Below are 20705 nucleotides of genomic sequence, written 5' to 3'. Positions count from 1 at the left end.
GCCTCTATATTTTTGTTGGATTTATCTCCCATCCTCTGACATACAAATGCCCTACCTGTAAGTCTAGAGTAGGTGCTACTTCTTACTCACTAGGTCCAATCAACATGCTATCATTAATATAAAGACCAGTGTGATGTCTTATGGGAGGGAGAAACGATCAAATTCCCTGTGGACAAGATTATGACATAGGGCTGGAGAGTTGATATACACCTGAGGTAGGACAATGAAAGTATATTGCTGACCTTGCCAGCTGAAAGCAAACTGTTTCTGGTGGTCCTTACTAACAGCTATTGAGAAAAAAGAAATTTCCAGATCAATAGCTGCATACCAGGTACCAGGGGATGTATTGATTTGCTCAAGCAATGATATCACATCTGGAACAACAAGTACAGTTGGAGTTACAACCTAGTTGAGCTTACAATAATCCACCATCATCCTCCAAGACCCATCTGTTTTCTGCACAGGCCTAATAGGAGTATTGAATGGGGATGTGGTGGAAAACACCACCCCTGTATCCTTCAAGTCCTTAAGAGTAGCAGTAATCTCTGCAATCCCTCCAGGAATCCAGTATTACTTCTGATTTACTATTTTGTTAGGTAGGGGCAGTTCTAGAGGCTTCCATTTGGCTTTTCCCACCATAATAGCCCTCACTGCACAAGTTAGAGAGTCAGTGTGGGGATTCTGCCAGTTGCTCAGGATGTCTATTCCAATTATGCATTCTGGAACTGGGAAAATAACAACAGGATGGGTCCAGGGCCCCACTGGACCCACTGTGAGATGGATCTGAGCTGAAACTCCAGCAATCACCTGAACTCCATAAGCCCCCACTCTGACTGGTGGACCAAAGTGACGTTTTGTGTCCCCTGGAGTTAATGTCACTTCTGAACAAATGTCTAATAATCCCAGAAATATCTGATCATTTCCTTTTCCCCAATGCACAGTTACCCTGGTAAAAGGCTGTTGGTCTCCTTGGGAAAGACTTGGAGGAAGATTAACAGTATATGTAATGGGATTCTCCTCCAAAGGGACCTGGCCTCCACTTCATTCAAGGTCTGTAAACTGTGTCAAGTCTAGAAATTGATTAAGGGATGTGACTCAGTGTTTTTGTAATTCAAGTTAGACTTCTGTTCACTTGATCTAGAACTCTTTGGTTTATATAGCTCCAACAAGAATTTAGTAGACTGCCAATCTATTGTATTTCTAGGTACCCCATGATTTACTAGCCAATGCCACAAATCTCTGCGAGTCATATAATTTGAGTTTTCAGTCTATTATAATAGCCACATTCACCCTGTCTTTGGTGATTAAGTGCTGCCACCTGGCTTCTGCCAACTTGGGATCCAGTCATCCCAACTGTGTTTAAGGATTCCAGCCCAGTGACAGCAGTTCCCACAGTAATATCTGACCTACAGAGAAGTGCAACTACAGAGCTCTTCAGTGATGATGGTGCTAGTCTCACATATTTATTTCTCACTGTTCTGGTAAAAGAGGCATCCTCTGGACATTCTTGAGGTGTAAGAGCAGGCTTTGCATGATAAATCCACTCTAACATCCCAATCTCTCTAAAAGTCTCTGGATCCCCTCATCTACATTATACCAGGGCAGCTCTGGCATTTCTACCTCAGGTAGTGTCGGTCACCTTTTGATCCATGTTTCAGCCAACTATCCCAAACAAACTGTTAATATCTTTTCTAACCCCTCAAGCTATAACATTGAATGCAGAATCTCTGCTTAGTGGGCCCATATCAATAAATTCAGTCTAACCCAGCCTTATATTCCTCCCACCATTATCCCAAACCCTTAAAATCCATTGCCACACATATTCCCCTGATTTCTGCCTATATAAATTGGAAAACTCACACAGTTCTTTTGGAGTATAATGTATCTCTTCATGTGTGATACTTTGCACCTCACCTTTAGGGGCCTGTTGGAACTTTAGTCTAGTTATAGGTCTGGAAGAAATGAGGGGTGGTGGGGGTGGGTCATGAAAAGAATTAGAAATATCTTCCAAACCATTGCTTCAGGGCCTTCATTTCCAGTTTCATCTGGTGAAACAGGATTAATCACTCTAGGGCTAATCCCTTCAGGAGGAGGTTGGGTGGCCAACTCCTTAAGGCAGGCTGAAGGTGGGGCGGCTATGTCCTCAGGACAGACTACTGCAGGGTTATCTAGAGAAGACTCATCAGCATGACCTAGGGGTTCAACTTCACCACCAACATCATTATCAATCCATATGTCACCATCCCATTTCTCAGGGTCCCAATCTTTTCCAATCAATGCCCTCGCTTTAACGGCAGACACCATGCAACACTGAGATTTCAGTTTGCATTGTAAAGTTGTTACTCTAACAATAAGATTCTGAGTCTGATTTTCAGAGTTCTCAAGTCTACGGCTACAGGAGCTAAGATTTTTCTTCAGGATACTCATAGAAAAGTCTACATCTGTCAGATGGCACTTAAGCTTCTTGTTTGAAGAGTTAACCCCATCCCTTTCACTCCTTAATGTAGCCAGTGTATCTAACAACAACCAGCTAACATCTCTATACCTCCTATTTCCACAAAACTCTGTAACAGTGTCAAAAACATTATCCCCCAGAGCCTGGCTTCGTACAAGCAAAGCATTAGAAGAATCGAATGGTGACATTTTGGCTATCTCTTTTGCCAACTCACTCCATGGATTGGCAGTGTCATTCTGAGTACAGGAATCAGAGTCCTGCCACAGTAGAAAACCATTCATAAATCCCACTTTTAAGATTCTGTTTTTTAAGAACTACTCCTGGTACCAAGTTTTATTAGTTAGGGTTCTCTAGAGAAACAGAATCAACAGGAAATATTTGTAAATATAAAATTTATAAAAGTGACTCAAGTAACCATAGGAATGTACAGTCCAAAATCTGCAGGGCAGGCTGTGAAGCCAACAATTCCAATGGAGGGTCTAGATGAACTCCACAGGAGAGGCTCACCAGCCAAAGCAGGAAGAGAGAAACTGTCTCTTCTGAATCCTCCTTAAAAGGCTTCCAGTGATTAGATTAAGCATCACTCATTGCAGAAGACACCCCCCTTGGCTGATTACAAATGGAATCAGCTGTGGATGCAACTGATGTGATCATGATTTAATTCTATGAAATGTCCTCATAGCAAAAAGTAGGCCAGCACTTGCCTAACGAAACAGGGACCACATGGCCAAGTTGACACAGGAACCTGACCATGACACATTTCCATTTACATTTTCATTCATCTACCAGAATATAAACCCTACAAGAGCATGGATTTTGTCTGTTTTGTTCAGTGCTGCTCAGTAGAATATTTGTTGAATGAATGAATGAATTAGCATGTCCTATTAGTTTGATTTCCAAAGCTGCCATTTCTCTCTACCTCTGTCTTGGTCCACGAAACCGTATCATTCACTAGGACTATTAGCACAATAGCCTCCAAGCTCATCTTTCTCCTTCCATGCTTGTTCACACTTCACCCCAACACATTCTACATTGCTCAGTCAGTATAATCTTTTAAATAATGTAATCAGATCCCATTGCTAGCCCGCTCCAACTGCTCATTAGTTCTACTGCCCTTAGAATAATATCCAAACTCCTTAATGTGGTCTAAAGTGTTTGTCCCCTGGACTCCACTGTATTTAATCTCACCATTGTTATCTGGATGATAAGAAGATGTCATACAGCAAGTGCCTGAGAAAAGGACCCTCTGGGAAGAAGGAAGAGCCAGGGAAAAACTCTGAGGCAGGAATGGCCCTGGAGGTTTGAAGAACACACAGGGGGCCCTAATGATGTCACTAAGTCAGCAGCTATGAAACCACGTGAGAGTGAGATGGATGATTAGCCACTGTGACCAGGATGTTGATGGCTGCTTTCACTAGAACATTTTTATGACTGCACAATATTCTTTTCAGAAGAAATTTATTGACAAGTCTACTTAGGAAAGAGGTTAAACTTCCAAAGGGCTACATTTGAGCTGAAGTGTTCAGAGAAGCAAGAAGAGGGGTCTGTTTGTAGAATGGGCTTGTTTTGTGGAGAGGGGATGGGTGGAACATGAGACAGGAAAGGAGAAAAGGGGAGGTAGGACTGGTAAGGGGAGAGCACATGCTCCATGCAGTGACCTTCAGTTGACCCTCAGAAATTTGCAGCAAAATCTGCTCCAAAATTTGACGAAATGCTGGGTATGAGGAGAATATCTTAAAGGAGTTAGTGAAGGGGCAGAGTCACAAGGTAGACCATAACAAAAAAGGGTTAGAAGCCCAGGAATGGCTAGGCAGAGAAAATCATATACTATGATTATATGAGGAGAGTTCTGGGCACTAGAAAATATTGCAGAATTGATATTTACACAGGTTTAACTTGACATCTGATGTGCCATTAAGGACCAAGCTAACTTCTAGATGACATTACTATAGATGAAAAACTACAGCTTTGCTCAATGGTGGAGTTTGATTTGAAACCAGATATTTATGATTCTAACACTATACCAAACTCTCACCTGATCCAACCCCTTTCCAAGAAAATATACAGCAGCGGGGTTTAAAGAAATATGTTCTCTTGGTCATAAAATATTTCTCAACAAGAATCTATACAGGTCACATTTGGGGGGGGAAACAGTATGAGTTAGAATAGTTTATAAAGATGAACTGAGCAAAAGGCACTTGCCTCAACTGAACTCCAAGCCGAAATTTTAAGCACTTTAAAATGTCCATAAAGGTGGGTCACTGCAGCCAATGGTTTGCTAGTTGGAAAAAGCACCGTTTATCCACAATCCATGAAGGATGGTGATGAAGGAGTGTTCGGATGACAGAGGGTAACTTGCTTGTGGCAAAGACCCCAGAAGTTCATGTATCTAAAAGAAACCTATTTTTAGTCTACAGAGGGTTCTATTGCACATTCTTTCACTTGATCCTTACAGAGCCCTGAAACGTGTTAGTGCTCCATTTCCAGAGAGGTAAGTGGACTTGTTCTATAGCAGGCACACCCAGCCCCAGCAGCAAGCAGGCCCCTCACCCCTCCTTGTCTACTCAAGCTACTCTCTCTCTGGAAAGTCTCCCAGCCCCAAGGACAAGCATCGCCAGCTACCATATTGGGAAAAATCCAGTCCCAAATGAGCCATCTTGTCTATAAAAATCCTGTGTCAGCCCCTGTTTGGGGCTGAGACTTTCCGAGGCTACTTGGCTGAGCCCTATGGACATGGACTAATAAAACCTACTTTCTGAAACTTCAGAGCCTCAATCCTGGTTTGTTCTGTTTCTGCATAATGTTCCTGAGGGTTCTTGCAGAGCCTCATTCCTCGTTTCATGCTACATTCCAAGCTCAGGTACCCCATTTAGTGGCAGAGCTAGAACCTGCACTCAGGCCCTCTGGTTCTAAAACCCAGCTTTTGTAGCCATTGCATATTATACCAAAGCCCTACAGCCACAGGGCTGTATTTCTTTTCATCTGTGTCCAATGTACTAAGTAAACAAGTCCCCAAACAATTATTTCTTCATGCCCAAGGCAGTACTTCTGGGAATTGCAAAAATCTTTCCCTGCTTTACAAGGTTTTAAGGTTAACTTATTGGAGAGAACTATGTGCATTAAAGATCGCACACTTCACACTCTGTTAGATCTATTTGAACAGCCCCGAATGTAGTGGAAATATTTCAGGAGGTAGCTTCACTGCCTGTGGAGAACATCTTGCTATTGCTTATTTTACTGGTTGTCTTTATCATGTAAACTTACTGTGCAGAAAACTCACAGGAATCCTCACCCTTTAACAAATGATAGCGAAGTTTCTTGGACTGGCATTGCATGGCCCTAACCCACTTTCAAGTACATTTCTCATTTATACCCAACCACAAACTCACTGTTTCTTGACCTCACCTTCTACTTGCTCACCTGGAAAGCCCTCTTACCTGTCTTGGACTGTAAAGTTATTGTTTTTTTCTTGTGTCACTTCAAACAAAACTATTCCATCGTAGACTCCTTTTTCATTATTCTTACGTGGCATTTACTGCATTTTATTTTGGTTTTTGTTATTGTTGTTGTTTTTCTTGTTGGTCTCTCTGTCCATCCTTCCAACAAATACCTGTTGTGCACTAATCACATCCTTATGGAGAATTTGGTCTAGCTAGAAAGACAGTATTAAAAAGCTCTGATGTCAATATATGGCAAGTGCTTGCTAGAGGCAGTGCCACCTAACCTAGTTCTGTGTGTGTGTGCACGTGTGTGTGTGAGTTGCAGAGGGAGGTTGGGTCCGTACATTTTGCATTTATCTCCTATAAGATTCAATTTTCTAGCCAGTGACGTGCTGCATGGAGTTAACCGTTCTGGGTATCATCTGTGTAAAACGCTATTTCTGGGCTTGGTACCATGAAGTTCACTGTTCCTGGGACTCTTCTGGGTTTTTTTACTCTTAGAAAAATTATTGAGGAGATTTTATAACTTAAAAGCTTTTCTTTCTCTAGCACAGACACTTTGCCAGGCAGGAATTGTTCTAGAGTTTTTGGTGGACGTAATGTATGTGGGAACATATGATGTTTGTTAGGGTATGGCCTGAAAGGTCACGAGTTGAAGAGTAAGACTTTTTAAATATGCAACCTTTGGGGCTACAAATAAATGAAGTTAATCCTTAAAATGCATAAAATGTTATTTTTTGCCTTAGGAGTGCTATGCTATTCAATGTCATATGTAGCCTTAAACAATCAAGAAAAATGCAGCCATGTCTTGGTCATCTGTTGGGCACTGCTGGAGTAGGTTTTGGCTGACTGGACCTACCAGTAGGGTGCTTCTGAGTCAAATTAGACTTATGACTCCAAAACATGGTAAAATGAGTACCTTGGAAAGTCACTTTTAGAAATAGAGTGAAAAACCTCTCATTTTGGATAGTAAGGTAAAACTTTTCCTTGGGCTACAGAGAGGATGGTTTATGACCAAGTAACTTCTGTTTTATTCTCATTGTAATTTTTTCCCCTTTCTTATTATATGAAGGTCGTCTGGCTTTCATGCTCTCCTACCTCTGGACCTCAAGGTTGCAAGAGTGAGGGCAGAAGTTTGACAAGAAATATTATACCTCCCAGCTTTGGGAGTTAGACTCTCTAAATCCTCCCTGTTTGAGGGGATTAGGCCAGGTCAACCCAGAGAGTGATGGAGGGAAAAGGGTCTTCCAAGAAGACTAGTAGGCAGGACCCAGGAAGGGAAATGCCCCTGCTCACCAGTAGCTCCCTGGGAGGAGCGTGACTTCAGAGCACAGTCCTGCTCTGCTGCCCCCCTGGGGTCTGCCCTTGGGTGTGGCGCTTCCCCTCCTCTGCCAGGATTCCAAGTCCTGGAAAGGAAACAGGGGAGGGAAACTGCCCCCCTACACAGGCACCATGGGCTTGGACACTGAGCAGCTCAGGGTCCTCCCTGAAGGTTTTGGACTTCACAAATCTTCCAATTTGTGGACTGCTGGAGCAAGGAGGCTGGAAGACTCAGGAAGGAGGGAATTTGCATTTCTAACCCCCACCCCCAGACTGCCCCCCCCCCCAGCAATTAGAGCTTTAGAATCAGGCTTAATTTGATTTAGAAAATAAAGCAATGTAACAAGCCAACTGTGGTAGAGTGAAATTGCACCCAGCACAACTGCGTATATGAAAGCAAACTCTTAGCTCAGCACAGAGTCACCCATATGCATGGTGGGGAGAGCTACGGGAACCAATTTTGTTTTTGTTTTCTTCCACCATTCCTTTTATCACCTTTGTTTCTTTCATCATCATCTTTCACCTCTTTATATATTTTCATCCAACCCCATAGATTATCCAACCCCCATAGACTATTTTCAACGTAGTCTTGGTACTACCTTTGTGGTCCCAAGGGACCCTCATGAGAAATACGCATTACCCATGAAGGCCCCTGGGGATCGTGTGCATAAATGGAAAGAAGAAAAAGGGCATGAGGAAAAAAAAGAGAACATAGGAAAGAAGGAGACATAATTATTCAAGCTAGGGGAACCTTATGAGTAAGCAGACTACTTGTATCATATGGCATAAATCTTTAGCCTAACCAAAGGAAGATACTCATATTTTCTCATTTCCTTTTTTCCTGCAGATTTCCTGTGCTTTACTTCCCAATGGAGCAGCCCCATTTCTTCATCTTTGATTACCCAACAACATCATCTGCCCCCAGGCCCCGGGACCCTTCGTTCCTTGGTCCCTGCTGGCTTGGGAAGGGGCCTTTGGGAAAGCTCCTGGGCTCGCACTCACCCAGACCTGAGCCTCAATTCTGTCCTTGCCAACTAGTAGCCCTACACTTTGGGCACGAAGTCTTTGAGAACGTAGGAGAGGGCCTCATACACGGTAGGCCGGCAAATTGTCCACTGACCAAAAATACCAAATCACCTCCTCTTTGTTACTTTATCCTGCCTAAATGATTCCACACTCACCCACTTGTACCTGTGAGCAGCCTGACCTGTGCCGGTCTCTCTCTAGTTCTCAGTCTTTACCATGCATCAAAATTATATGGAAAAAAAAAAAAAGAAGGGGGTGGGCCACGGTGGCTCAGTGGCAGAGTTCTTGCTTGCCATGCTGGAGACCTGGGTTCAATTCCCAGAGCAAAAAAAATCACACAGAGAACTTGTTGAAACACAGAATGCGGGGCCCCAGCACTGGGGTTTCTGATTGGGAGGTAGGGTATTTAAGGCCCAGGGTCCTCAGGGATGCTGAAGGTGCTGCTTCAGGAACCACATCGTGAGACTCAGTGCTGCGGTCTACCCTCCACACCTAATGCCAAAGTGATTGGGTTGAGGCCTTGCTTTTGTGATTTCTCTCCTCTGCTTAAAACCCTGCAGTGGTTCCTTGGATGAGACACATTTTCCAAGATGCCCACAGTTGCTTTGTTTGGTAAAGAAGAAGGAGGCCACCTGCTCCCTTAGTGTGTCTCCTTGAAAATGTAAGAGGACCGATAAAAGACCTGAGTTTTTGACTTTACAGAGTAGGCACCTGGGCCTTCTATCTCTTCTGGGACCCACATAGAATTACCTCTGGGATGAGCTCAAGGGCTGATCAGGAGGTACAGGAGACAATCACCGGGCCACATCCATTTCTCTCTCAAGGCGATAAGAGAAGTTTTCATTCTTTCTTCCACCTTATAAATGTGTGTGGAATTCTGTCCAGATGTGGTAGACACTTACATGCTACGTTTACACGAATGTAAATTTGAAATGCTTACTCACTAATAAACTGTGCTTTCTCTTCATATAATGACATGAAGGGTTTTTTGTTGTTGGCAGGATTGTTTCATGTCCCTAACACGTGCCCCACCGCTTTCCTCCTCTCAGAGCGCCACACTGCCCCTTAAGGGTGGACCTTTGCCAGTCAAGGCTGATGTAATTAGATTCTCTTCTCAAGGAATCTGGGATCAGCACTGAGAGAGAAAATGTGCAGGGAGAGAAAGAGAGGATGACAGGCAGGGAGGCATCTGGGAAGAGGGTTCTTGTGAACTTTCCGCTCTGGAGTTTGGTTCGGGTGAGTTCCAGCTGCATTTCCTGCCTCGGGCTCTGTGAGCTACCCCATGTCCTGCCAACATCTCCCCCCCCCCCCCCAACACACACCTTTTTTTCTTTTTCATTCCCTTTTTTGCTTAAGCTAATTGGCCTTAAGTTTCTGCTAATTGCAACCAAAATAGCCTTCACTGAGATACTCCCCATTGATTCCCGAACGAGGTACAGAAGCCCTTCACAATCTGGTGCCTGCTTACTTCTCCTCCATCTCTTATTTCAACACATTCACTAACTACTCTGTATTTCAGTTGTAATTGAACTACTTTTAGCTCCTTGTAACCTTCAAGCCGTGGACATGCTGTGTTCCCTCTGCTTGTAACACTCTTTTTCTCCTCATCTTTGCCTGGCCAATTCCTATTTGGTCTTCAGCTATCAGTGTGGGTGTGCCACTTCCTCCAAGAAGCCATCCTGGATACACAGCTGCTTTTTGATGCTCTCGGAGTGTCTTTAGCTTCCTTTGCCCTAGCATTTACATACTATGTTATCATTGCTTGTGACTTGACTTTCTTTCTCTCTAGTTGATGAGGAGCTCTGAAGGGCAAAGATTGAGTCTTGATGGCTGCTGTACTGCCTGCCTAATAAATACAGTGCATGGCTGGCAGCCAAAATATGCCTGTAGAATGCAGGAATGATGTGGATCCCTCGCCATCAGTCACCCACTCCAGCAGCAGACGGACAATGTAGAATAGAAAAAAAATGAAACTTGCTTTGGCCTCAAGCTATAGATTATGATTTGGAAATATTCCTGAAGTCAAGAATCAGATATCACCATGGTTTGAGAATATCAAATTACCTTCATCATATCTTCTTTTTTTGTTCCCCATTTAATGATTGTGCCAGAGTTCGTCATTAGAGAAAAGGCCTCATGCATTTATTGATTCACGTGTGCCGCATCACTAGGGAGATTTTGAGAATAGAGTTAGAATTTAGCATATCAGAAATTCAATCCATTTGAGATCTCACAAAGAGGTTTGTCCTTGGATCATTTAGCACAGGCTTTCATAGTCACTGCAAACTGTTGTCATGGTAATCATGAACTTTTCATGATTTTCATATATGAGTTAATGAAGATACTGGAAACGGCCCACAGATATTCATACTTGGTCGTGCATTTGTCTCCATATTAACCCAATCATTGTTTTGAATACACATCTGCCCCAGGCTGGTCGTCTTGGCTCTCAGTCATGACAGGAATAAATAAACAACGTATTCCTTTTTAGTATTTCAGGCTAGGAGGCTGTGGATGGCTGCCCTTTTGGTCTCATTTCAACAGGAAATCCCACACGTAGGGTTTAAAGGAGCAGAAATAAAAAGGGTGGTGTGTGAAGCAAATCTCTTTCCCTTATTTCAAAGTATTGTTGCTGATTTCAAGACACCTAAGTATAAAGCCTATAAAGAAAATTTCAGTTGTGGAGAGCACAGAATATTGACTATATCTAAAGTATTTTCTTTTTATGGTCCTTTTAAAATACATCTAAATCAACCCAACATCAAGCCTAAAAATTTGAATCTAGATAGCCCATCTCATGACACTTGGGTGTGAGATTATATATCTATCTGTCCTTCTAGTCATCCCCTAGTATCCATTCTCCTTTTTTCTTTAATAATAATATGGCCGTTCGTAATCAAGACATTTCGCCATCTTCTCTACTGATAGGCCAGTGGTATTTAAGCAAAAATGGTAGTCAACTTTCTGGATATATCTCTAAAGAGAGCAGGTAGTACCCTTCTACATCCCTTACTATTGGCTGGAGTGTGGACACGATGGATGGACTGAGGCAGCCATTTTGGACAATGAGTTGGAAGCCATGTTGTGAATGGTAGAATGACAAGGCAGAAGAGTCTGAGTCCCTAAAGATTGTGCAGGTTCCATAAAAGACTGGACTATGTTTATAGGAGGGACAAATCAACTTCTATCTTATTTAAGAGACAGCTATTTTGGATTTTTTATCATCTTCCTCTGGTTTGAAAGGATGTAGATACCCTAGAAAAGCCATCCTTTAATCCTAATCCATTTTGTAAAGGCAACCGTTTCTTCTAATCCCTATTCAGTACTCTGTGTTTGAAACTGTAATTAGATCATCTCCCTGGAGATGTGACTTAATCAAGAGTGGTTGTTAAACTGGATTAGGTGATGACATGTCTCCACTCATTTGGGTGGGTCTTGATTAGTTTCTGGAGTCCTATAAAAGAGGAAACATTTTGGAGAATGAGAGGGATTCAGAGAGAGCATAGAATGCTGCAGCACCACAAAGCAGAGAGTCCACCAGCCTGCGACTTTTGAAGATGAAGAAGGAAAACACCCCCCGGGGAGCTTCATGAAACAGGAAGCCAGGAGAGAAAGCTAGCAGATGATGCCATACTCACCATGTGCCCTTCCAGCCAAGAGAGAAACCCTGACTGTGTTTGCCATGTGCCCTCTCACTTGAGAGAGAAACCCTGAACTTCATTGGCCTTCTTGAACCAAGGTATCTTTCCCTGGATACCTTTGATTGGACATTTTCTATAGACTTGCTTCAACTGGGACATTTTCTTGGCCTTAGAACTGTAAACTAGTAACTTATTAAATTCTCCTTTATAAAAGCCATTCCATTTCTGGTATATTGCATCCTGGCAGCTAGCAAACTAGAACACATCTGATCCTAACTGGTATGCCCAGTTTGGTGTAACCCAAAAGCGAAATTTATTTTTCCTCTTTTGGCTGATTGGATGTGAAATCACATGGCTTTTCTGTAAGATTTAGCTTCTGATAACAGGGAAAGCTAGGACGTAGGCAGGCTTGCTGGACTTTTGCATTAGACAGACTGAATTTTCTGGTGAGGAAATTGAGACAGCATTTCAGTGCCAAGGAAATGCCTATTCCAGCTTAGTACACTGGAACTATCTGCCTTTCACCCTAAAACCAAGACTCCTACTTTAAATGTTTTTTGGAATAAGGTGGGTAGAAGATAAGACATCACTAATTAGTCTGAGTGCAAAGTACTTGAGATAGAGACCAAAAAAAAAAAGCATAATAACCCTCTATATTGGATTCGCAGGTCTTATGCCAATGAGCAATTACAATTTTACTTACTGAACTTGGGTCTTTTACTCTTCTTTGTAATTTCTTCATTTGAATATATTCCAGTCACCAGCAAAACTATGTGAAGAAAATACGGAAAAATCTCATCAATATTATTTCACTAAAAGCCATTCTCTCTTTTGACCATTATATTCGCTTCAATCACACATTAAATCATTTTTATTTGTGGAACCAATTTTCCTTTACCTTAAGGTTGAGGAGTTAAAATGTATAAGCTGTATACTTTTGGACCTCTCTCCTTTGTCTTGTTAGTTTGACACTTCACCACACCAACCCCATTTCGCAATGGAGGGAAGGTAGGCCTGGAGAAGTGTGCTCATTTTTCTGGTCCCAGGAATAAACTACAGGGATGCGGTGAGCACCCAGGCCCTTTTTGGGACTGTTCCACTATTCCACAGCTGGTTTGCCAGCAGTCTGCGTGGAGGATGGTGTGTGCGTGTGTGATGAAGGGAATGTGCCAAGAACTCTGGAGAGAGGCTCTCTGGGAAGGGAAGACAAGGAAAAAGGGCACAAAGGAGGGTGGGAGAGACGCACCATGAGATCTGAGGCTGACCCTGAGGCCTGGGGGAGACCTCTAGGGACACGCTGGTTCTGTGCCTACCAAGGCCAACTGCAGGCAGGTGAGCTCCCTCCCCTGCGTCGGGAGCAGAGCCTCACGCACAATTTCGGCTCTGCTTCTCCTTCAGGAAGTACAAGAATAAGGGAAGAAGCAGGGAAAACTTTATCCTCCTCAAAGACAAGTCACATTGTCCACTCCCTTTCAAGCACATATGATGAAACCGAGCCTTACATGTTAAAGAAATTACATTGACTGTTTTTTTTCCTTATTACCAAAATAATACACATCCCTTGTAGAAAATTGTAAAAAAAAGAAAAAAAAAGCAGTGTAGAAAATACAGAAGAACATTAAAGTATAATATTTTCCAGCTTTTTTCCAAATGTCTATGTGTATCCACATGGGTAATTTTAAGCAAACATTTGGTCACTCTCATATGGTTTGCAATGTTTAATAACTTATTTATACATAAGGATATATGCTGACATATTTCCTTGTTGTTAAATGTTCTTCTCACAATCATTTGAACTGCCTGCAAAGTACCAAGCTGTGTGGATGTTATGGTAATTTAGCCAATCCCCAGTGGGCGAATCTCTTATTGTAAATAGCTTTATCTTTGCACAGATCCATTATTATTTCCTTAAAATAAATTTCTTGTCTGAAAGATATGTTCACTTCAGATTTTATAACATATTGTGAAAAATTTTCATAATGATTTTTAAAATCAACTTACACTTCCCTTAGCAGTGTATGAACAGGCCCACTTCTCAGTAACTGCTCTAGTTCTACATGGGGATGGAAAAGCACCCACCCGAAATTGAGTCCATTTTAAATTAATTCCATTTTAGCCACTTTCATGAAAAAAAAAAACAAACTTTCTGGATGGGATTAGGGCTCAGAGAAAACATAGAGCAGTGAAAACAGGCATTTTACCTCCTACTTTATGTGTTTGCTTTAATAGAAAACAAATGCACAATTTAAGTATAAGTGGACTCAAGAACTCTTGAACTGGCAACTGTTTTTGAAGGAAAAAAAGAAATGGCACAAAGTATTTGTGAAGAAAACTTAATATTCATATTGCGATTGTCTAGCTAATCTGTGCCACTGAGCTATCCCCGGTTTTGACTATTAGCCATAGTTGAGGCCTGGCCAGTGGACATTTCATGTCCACCAAGAACAGAAATCTGAAAGAGAACTGAATGAGAACCAAAAGCCCAGTCAAGTAAAATGAAGGCAGACACTTTCTCAATTATTTACTTCTGGGGTTTGGGTGGGTGGTGAGCGTCCTGGAGGTCTAATTTTTATAGTAGTCCTTGTGTCACCTTACTCTGCAAAGACCATGGCTCCATTTTATGCACAAAAATAAGCATCTAAAATCCCAGGAAAAAATTTAAACAAGTACTCAATGAATGTAGAGGCAAAAATTTAGCAAGTAGAAAGAGGAATTGAAATCTTAATAAATTTCTACAGCTCCTGAAATATGGTCTATTTGGAAAACCAAACACTGCCCTTATTGGCCTGTTTCTGTGGCAAGCAGTTTTTAAGTCATGGTATCATTAAGACTATAAATATTTCCATTAGGCCACCCCAGCACCCACATTTGGTTCCCCAACCGCCTCCTGGCTGAAAGCATGCACGGCTAGGTTCCATTTAACAGCCAGTGGTTAATAAAGTCTTCATTTTCAACAGTGCACACAAGGTCTCCCCTCAGTGTCCATACTTGCTAATTAAAGCTCCCCAGAAACCATTGCTCAAGCCAAGTGTTGGTCAATAAGCCCTGCGTGTGTGCTTGTGCCCTGGAGAAAATCTTCGTTCCTCATCAGTAGGATCTCTCTTTCTACTTTGGAAATGGCGAACTGCACGTTGAACTGGGGTGAGCCAATCTTGTTTTCTTTCCTCCAGGGAGCCCAGTGGAGCACAGAGATGGGGTGGCTGCTGCTTGCGTGAAGTCACATGGTGGCCAGGACTGAAGTCAGTCCCTTCTGCAAGAGTAGTTATGTGGTTCCTTAGGCCATCACTGTCCAGAATCCAGAGTTCCAAGGTGACCATGATTTACCAATTCTGCAACATTGCTTCTCAATCTTTTCAAATCCAGTATTATGGTTTTGATTAACATAAAGTGTCCGCACCTTTCTCTAATGCTGCTTGAAATTTCAAAACATATTAAATATTCAGATTACTTTTTCAAACCCTCCTCTCCCCACCCCACCCTCACTCCCACTTCTTTTTCTTTCTTCCTTTCCAAGGTCATGACCAGTACAACTCAGATATGGGAAGTTTAACTGTTTTTCACTCCAATTAAAAATATTGATCATATAGATGAATTATAGATAGAGAAAATACAAGTGAATAAGCTTGAAGCAATGTTCAACCTCATTCATGATAAAACATGTGAGCTAAAACAAAACGAGGGGATATTTTCCCGTATCATGCTAATAAATATTGAACACAAGATTGTGTTTGATCCTGGCAAGGGTTCACACGCAGTGCTAGTAAAGTCAAAGCAGGGGAAGCCACTCTGGAAAGCAGGAGCCTTAAAAACATTGATATTCTTTGCCTAGAAAATATACCCTGGGAATATCCTAAGTTATAATCAGAGATATATACAAGGGTTTTTGTACAAAGATGCTCATCACAACATTATTTCTTATGGCACTCTGGAAAGAATAAAATATTGGAAATGTCTCACAATATGAGGATTCTATGTATTTATTACAAATGGTGTGTAGGAGAAGATTAAATACACTGGGACATACTCAGCTCTAACCTTAAGAGTTATTCTGATAATACTGGTTTATATGCATAGAAAATAACTTGAACCAATATACCAAAATGTTAACAATGGCAGAATATAATTTCTTTTTATATTTTTCTATATTTTCCCCATTTTACATTACATCTCTTATTTATGTAGTATCTATTTTATATATACTGTTTTATAATTTAAAAAAGACTAATTTAGTCATGTTCAAATCAGATTTATAGTAAAGAAAAATGATTTATAATATTGTTGGGAGAGTTGATCAGGCTCATATGTCCCAGTTCTCCTCCTGTCAGTAATGTATCATCATGAGAGTCCATCTACTTTTAAGAAAAGTATGACATGCCAGAACATCTAATCAATGATCAAATCAATAAATATTTACTGGATACTTGTTATATGCCTAGAAATGTTATATAAGCACCTCATTCTAGCCCATAAACTTCCCTTCAGATTTTTTGGACATTGCTAATAAACTAACACAGGTAATAGCCACTGTCCCTTCCTAAAAACCAGTTTATAAAGCAGATCATCTTAAAGCAGCCCAAATTTCCCCAATGCTTTAATTTAGGATCACGTACTCAATGAAGAATTTATTGTACTCAATGAAACATCAAATAAATCAGAGCTTAATAGCGAGGATAGGACAACTTGTTATCTACAAACACACAAATCATAAAATTATGCTTCAACTCATAGAATATTGAAGCTGAAAGGAGTTTGGAGGGCATCCCTTTTATTCCGTAGAAAGAAAACCAAGGTCCAGGTTGATACCTTGGTTAAAGCTGTAGTTTGGAGGCAGAAGTTGGAACCAGAATCCAAGTTTGCTGGTTACTGTCTTAGCCTCTTTATTCCACTTGTTCCAAGTAAATGCACTTTACATTGTTCTCAAATGAACACGGGCAGCATAAATCTCTGCTGTATCATACATTTTAAATGTATCTAAAACTAACATGCCAGCTTGGATATACATTAATTAAACATTTAATAGGTGTTAATTTGGAGGGCTTTGGGGGGGATCATCTCGATGGTCCTGATACTTTAAAAATCCAGCATCCCGAAGGACAGTCATGCATTTAAGCAATATTTATCGAGTGCCAATGAGATGTATCTCCAAGCCCTGGAGATCCAACAGTGAACACGATATAGGTCTTGAGCACAGTGAGTTTACAGTCTTTGAGGGAGCAGGATCTGTGACAGGGTGAATGCAATGCTGCTCTAACGAGAATAAACACAGGGTGCCAAGGAAGCACATGGGAAGGTGGCCTGATCTAATAAGGAAAGGGGACACAGGAAAAGAGGACGCTTCCTGGAGGATGGTTGTGGGTGGAATTGCGTCCTCCGAAAAAGTTCTGTTCATGTCCTAACCCCAGGTACCTGTGAATGTGACCTTATTTGGAAATGGGGTCTTTACAGATGAAATCAAATTAAGATGCAGTCATACTGAATTAGGGCGAGCTCCAAATGCAGTGTCTGATGTCTTTATGAGGAGGCAGGCATGTGGAGACACAAAAAGGCAAAGACAGAGGGAAGATGGCCATGTGGAGACAGGGGTAGAAATCGACGTGAAAAGCTGTAAGCTAAGGGATGCCAAGAATTATTGGAAAACGCCAAAGGCTAGGAAGAGTCAGGGGACACATTCTCCTTCAAAGCCTGAGGGAGATTTCGGACTTTGAGCTCCAAACTATGAGAGAATACATTTCTGTTGTTTTAAGCTACCCAGTTTGTGCTAATCTGCTATGGCAGCTCCAGGAAACAGACACAAGGGCTTTAGTCAGGCCAGGGAAGTGGAGGAATGGAGACCTTGGGAGTGAGAAGAAGAGCACTCAGGAAAAGGAGCAGCATCTTCAAAGACCTGGAGGTTAGAAATGGCATGACCCTCGAGGAAACTAAACATTCAGTGCCAGGGTGGGAGCTGTGATGAGTGATGCGAACAGGAGAGGCCAGCTAGAGCTGTATCTGGAGGGCTCCCCAAGCAAGGCATTTTGCAAAACTTGGGCTCCATCCTAAAGGCAAAGAGAAAACACTGAGGAATTTAAATCAACAGAGCAGTGGTTAGATGTGTGCTTTAGGTTGCAGTATGGTGGAGAATGAGAGGGGAAGAATTTGGAGGAGGGAGGCTGTAACAGTCAGTGAGGTCTCAAGGAAATGAGCTTGGGGATGAAGAAAAGTGAGTAGATGATGGAGTTCCCAGGAGGTAGGTGTATGAGGATTGAGAGACAGGGGGATTTCTGTATAAGAGTTTACTTTTTCAATGTTCATTTCTTGCTTTATGAAAGGAGAAACCAGAAAGGAAAAGAATTTTGCAGAAGGGCAGGCTGAGAGGGGCTGGAGCCAAGAGGGGACAGTCAAGCCTCCCTCTTGGTTCTGTGACACTGGGTGTATTAGTCATGGTTCTCTAGAGAAACAGAACCAGATGGGGATATCTGTAAACATGAGATTTATAAAGGTATCTCATGCAACTATGGGAATGCAAGAGTCCAAAATCCATAGGGCAGCCTGTGAATCTGTCAACTCTGATGAAGGGTCTCAATGAACTCCACAGGAAAGGCTCACTGGCTGAAGAAGCAGTGAAAATTCTCTCTTCTTCCTTAAAAGTCTTTAACTGATTGGATCAAACCCAACTGGCTGGATTATCTTGTTTGCAAGAGATGTGCCTTTAGTGGATCATGGATGTAATCAGTCACTGCTGCAATCAATTTACTGATGATTTAGTACACTAGCCTTCTGAGTCATTAACCAGCCATGAAATATCCTTGCAGTAATGGTTAAGTCAGTGCTTGTCTGACCAGCCAACTGAGCATCACCACCTGGCCAAGCTGACAGCAGAACCTCACCACACTGGGGAACGCAGCATCTGTGAAATGACCTCAGGGTTGGTTGGTTTGCCTGTTTTGTTTTACACTAGTTGGGTCATATCTATTCCATCCATACCCCCGCTGTGTTAGAAACCTTTTAACCTGTAGGTTAGTACAACGGGAGGTAACCTTTCAAATGGGCCTTCAAACAAGGACTCTTGATTCCCAGGTGAATATCCTCCAGTGTGCTAACCAACCCTCTGTTTACTAAACTAAGCCAGGGGTAAGGGAAAAGGGTAGAAGTGGGGTCTGGGCTGCTGGAAGCTTGACTTTGCTCAGTCCCTGAAAAGAGGGACAATGGTGGTTGGATGGTGCCTGGTCTGGGTGCCTGGAAGATCCTCAGGGCTGCTTTCAACCATCTGGAGGAGCCAGAGGTCCTGAGGAGGCCTGATTGATACCGCCTGGGACATACCGTGCTCAGCAAACTCACATGTCCTTACCTTCCCCTATGGAAGAAGGTGGCCTGGCTGAGAGACCAGTGGTTGGACAGAATTGCTCTCTCTAGCAGCCATATTACAGTTGTTAGGGTTGGGTGATTATGACTTGTTTACATTTGTAAGCTGCCAGAATGCAATATCCCAGAAATGGAATGGCTTTTAAAAATGGTATTTATGAAATTGCAAGTTCACAGTTCTAAGGCCATGAAAATGTCCAAATTAAGGTACCAATAAGAGGTTACCGTCATTCAAGGAAGCTGATGCTATCTAGAACACTTTATCAGCTGGGAAGGCATGTGGCTGGTGTCTTCTAGGGTCTTTGGCTTCTGGACACCTCTGTCAGCTGGGAGGGAACATGGCAACGTCTTTGTAGTTTTTTCTCCTCATTTCATAAAGCTTCCCCAGGGACTTCTTCCTTCTGCATCTCCAAAGATCTTGGCTATGTAGGATCTGTCAGCATTGTGGGCTTTTCCCAAAATGGTTCCTTCTTAAAGGGCTCCCATAAGCAACCCCACCTTGAATGAGTAGAGATGTATCTCCATGGAAACCATCTAATCAAAAGTTATCACCCACAACTGGGTGGGTCACATCTCCATGGAAATAATCAAAAGGCTCCCACCCAGCAATACTGAATGAGGATTAAAGAACATGGCTTTTCTGGGGTCCACCACATCTTCAAACAGGCACATGGCTCAACCACATTAATTCCTGGAGGCCCTGTGAGGTGGAGCAACTTGTCAAAATCAGCAAGTTGATGGAATCAAGACTAGAACCCATTTTCCCAAACTTCCAGGCCAGTGCTGCCTCCACCAAACTGAGAGCCTCCTTGCCTTCCCAGCTGTGCTACCCTTCTCTCTTCTGGTCCCCAGTTCTACTATGAAGTTTCCCACATCCTCTTCACAGACCTTGAACATCTATCTTGAACATCTTCCTTGGCACTGGTTGCACCCTACCTGGCAAGGGCACAGCACTGTAGGCCCAGGATTACTAGATGTTTATCTTTGGGTTTAGGCTTAAACCCATCAGCACTGCTCTCTTTTCTCTGGTCCATCTGCTGTCCCATGAGAGTTTACCCCAAACTGATCACAGTGAGTAAGTTTAAAGTGTTTCATCTCTAAAAGTGTGAGTCACTGATGGCATAAATAAGGTAATGTCTGTTAGTGATAATATTTTTTTAACTTTTTTATTGTATAATCTAACATAAATTTAAAGAAAAGAAAGAAAAAAGTAATTTTCAGAACACTCTTCAACAAGTAGTTACAGGACAGATCCCAGAGTTTCTCATGGGCTACCATATGATCCTTGGAAATTTTTCTTTCTAGCTGTTCCAGAATATAAGAGGTTAGAGGGAATAAATATATTTTTTTCTCATTACAATTGACTCTTTTTTGTGATAAATAACATATATACAAAAAAGCAATAAATTTCAAAGCACAGCACAGACAGTTGTAGAACAGATTTCAGAGTTTGGTATGGGTTACATGATATATATATATTTT

The 20705-nt window shown here is 42.0% G+C and overlaps 1 protein-coding gene across 2 annotated transcripts in view; it reads right to left on the bottom strand.

Moving 5' to 3' along the window:
• VIT (vitrin) overlaps positions 1-20705 on the bottom strand; it is a 123097-nt gene that overhangs the window by 83234 nt on the left and 19158 nt on the right. For both annotated transcript variants that reach the window (XM_077135060.1, XM_077135061.1), the window contains exon 3: positions 12586-12651. In XM_077135060.1, coding sequence (XP_076991175.1) covers positions 12586-12651 — 66 coding nt within the window. The remainder of the gene's footprint in view (positions 1-12585; positions 12652-20705) is intronic.

Source organism: Tamandua tetradactyla, chromosome 17 (genome assembly GCF_023851605.1).
Source record: "Tamandua tetradactyla isolate mTamTet1 chromosome 17, mTamTet1.pri, whole genome shotgun sequence".
In the NCBI taxonomy this organism is placed as follows: Eukaryota; Metazoa; Chordata; class Mammalia; order Pilosa; family Myrmecophagidae; genus Tamandua; species Tamandua tetradactyla.
This window is presented reverse-complemented; position numbering and strand designations above follow the sequence as displayed.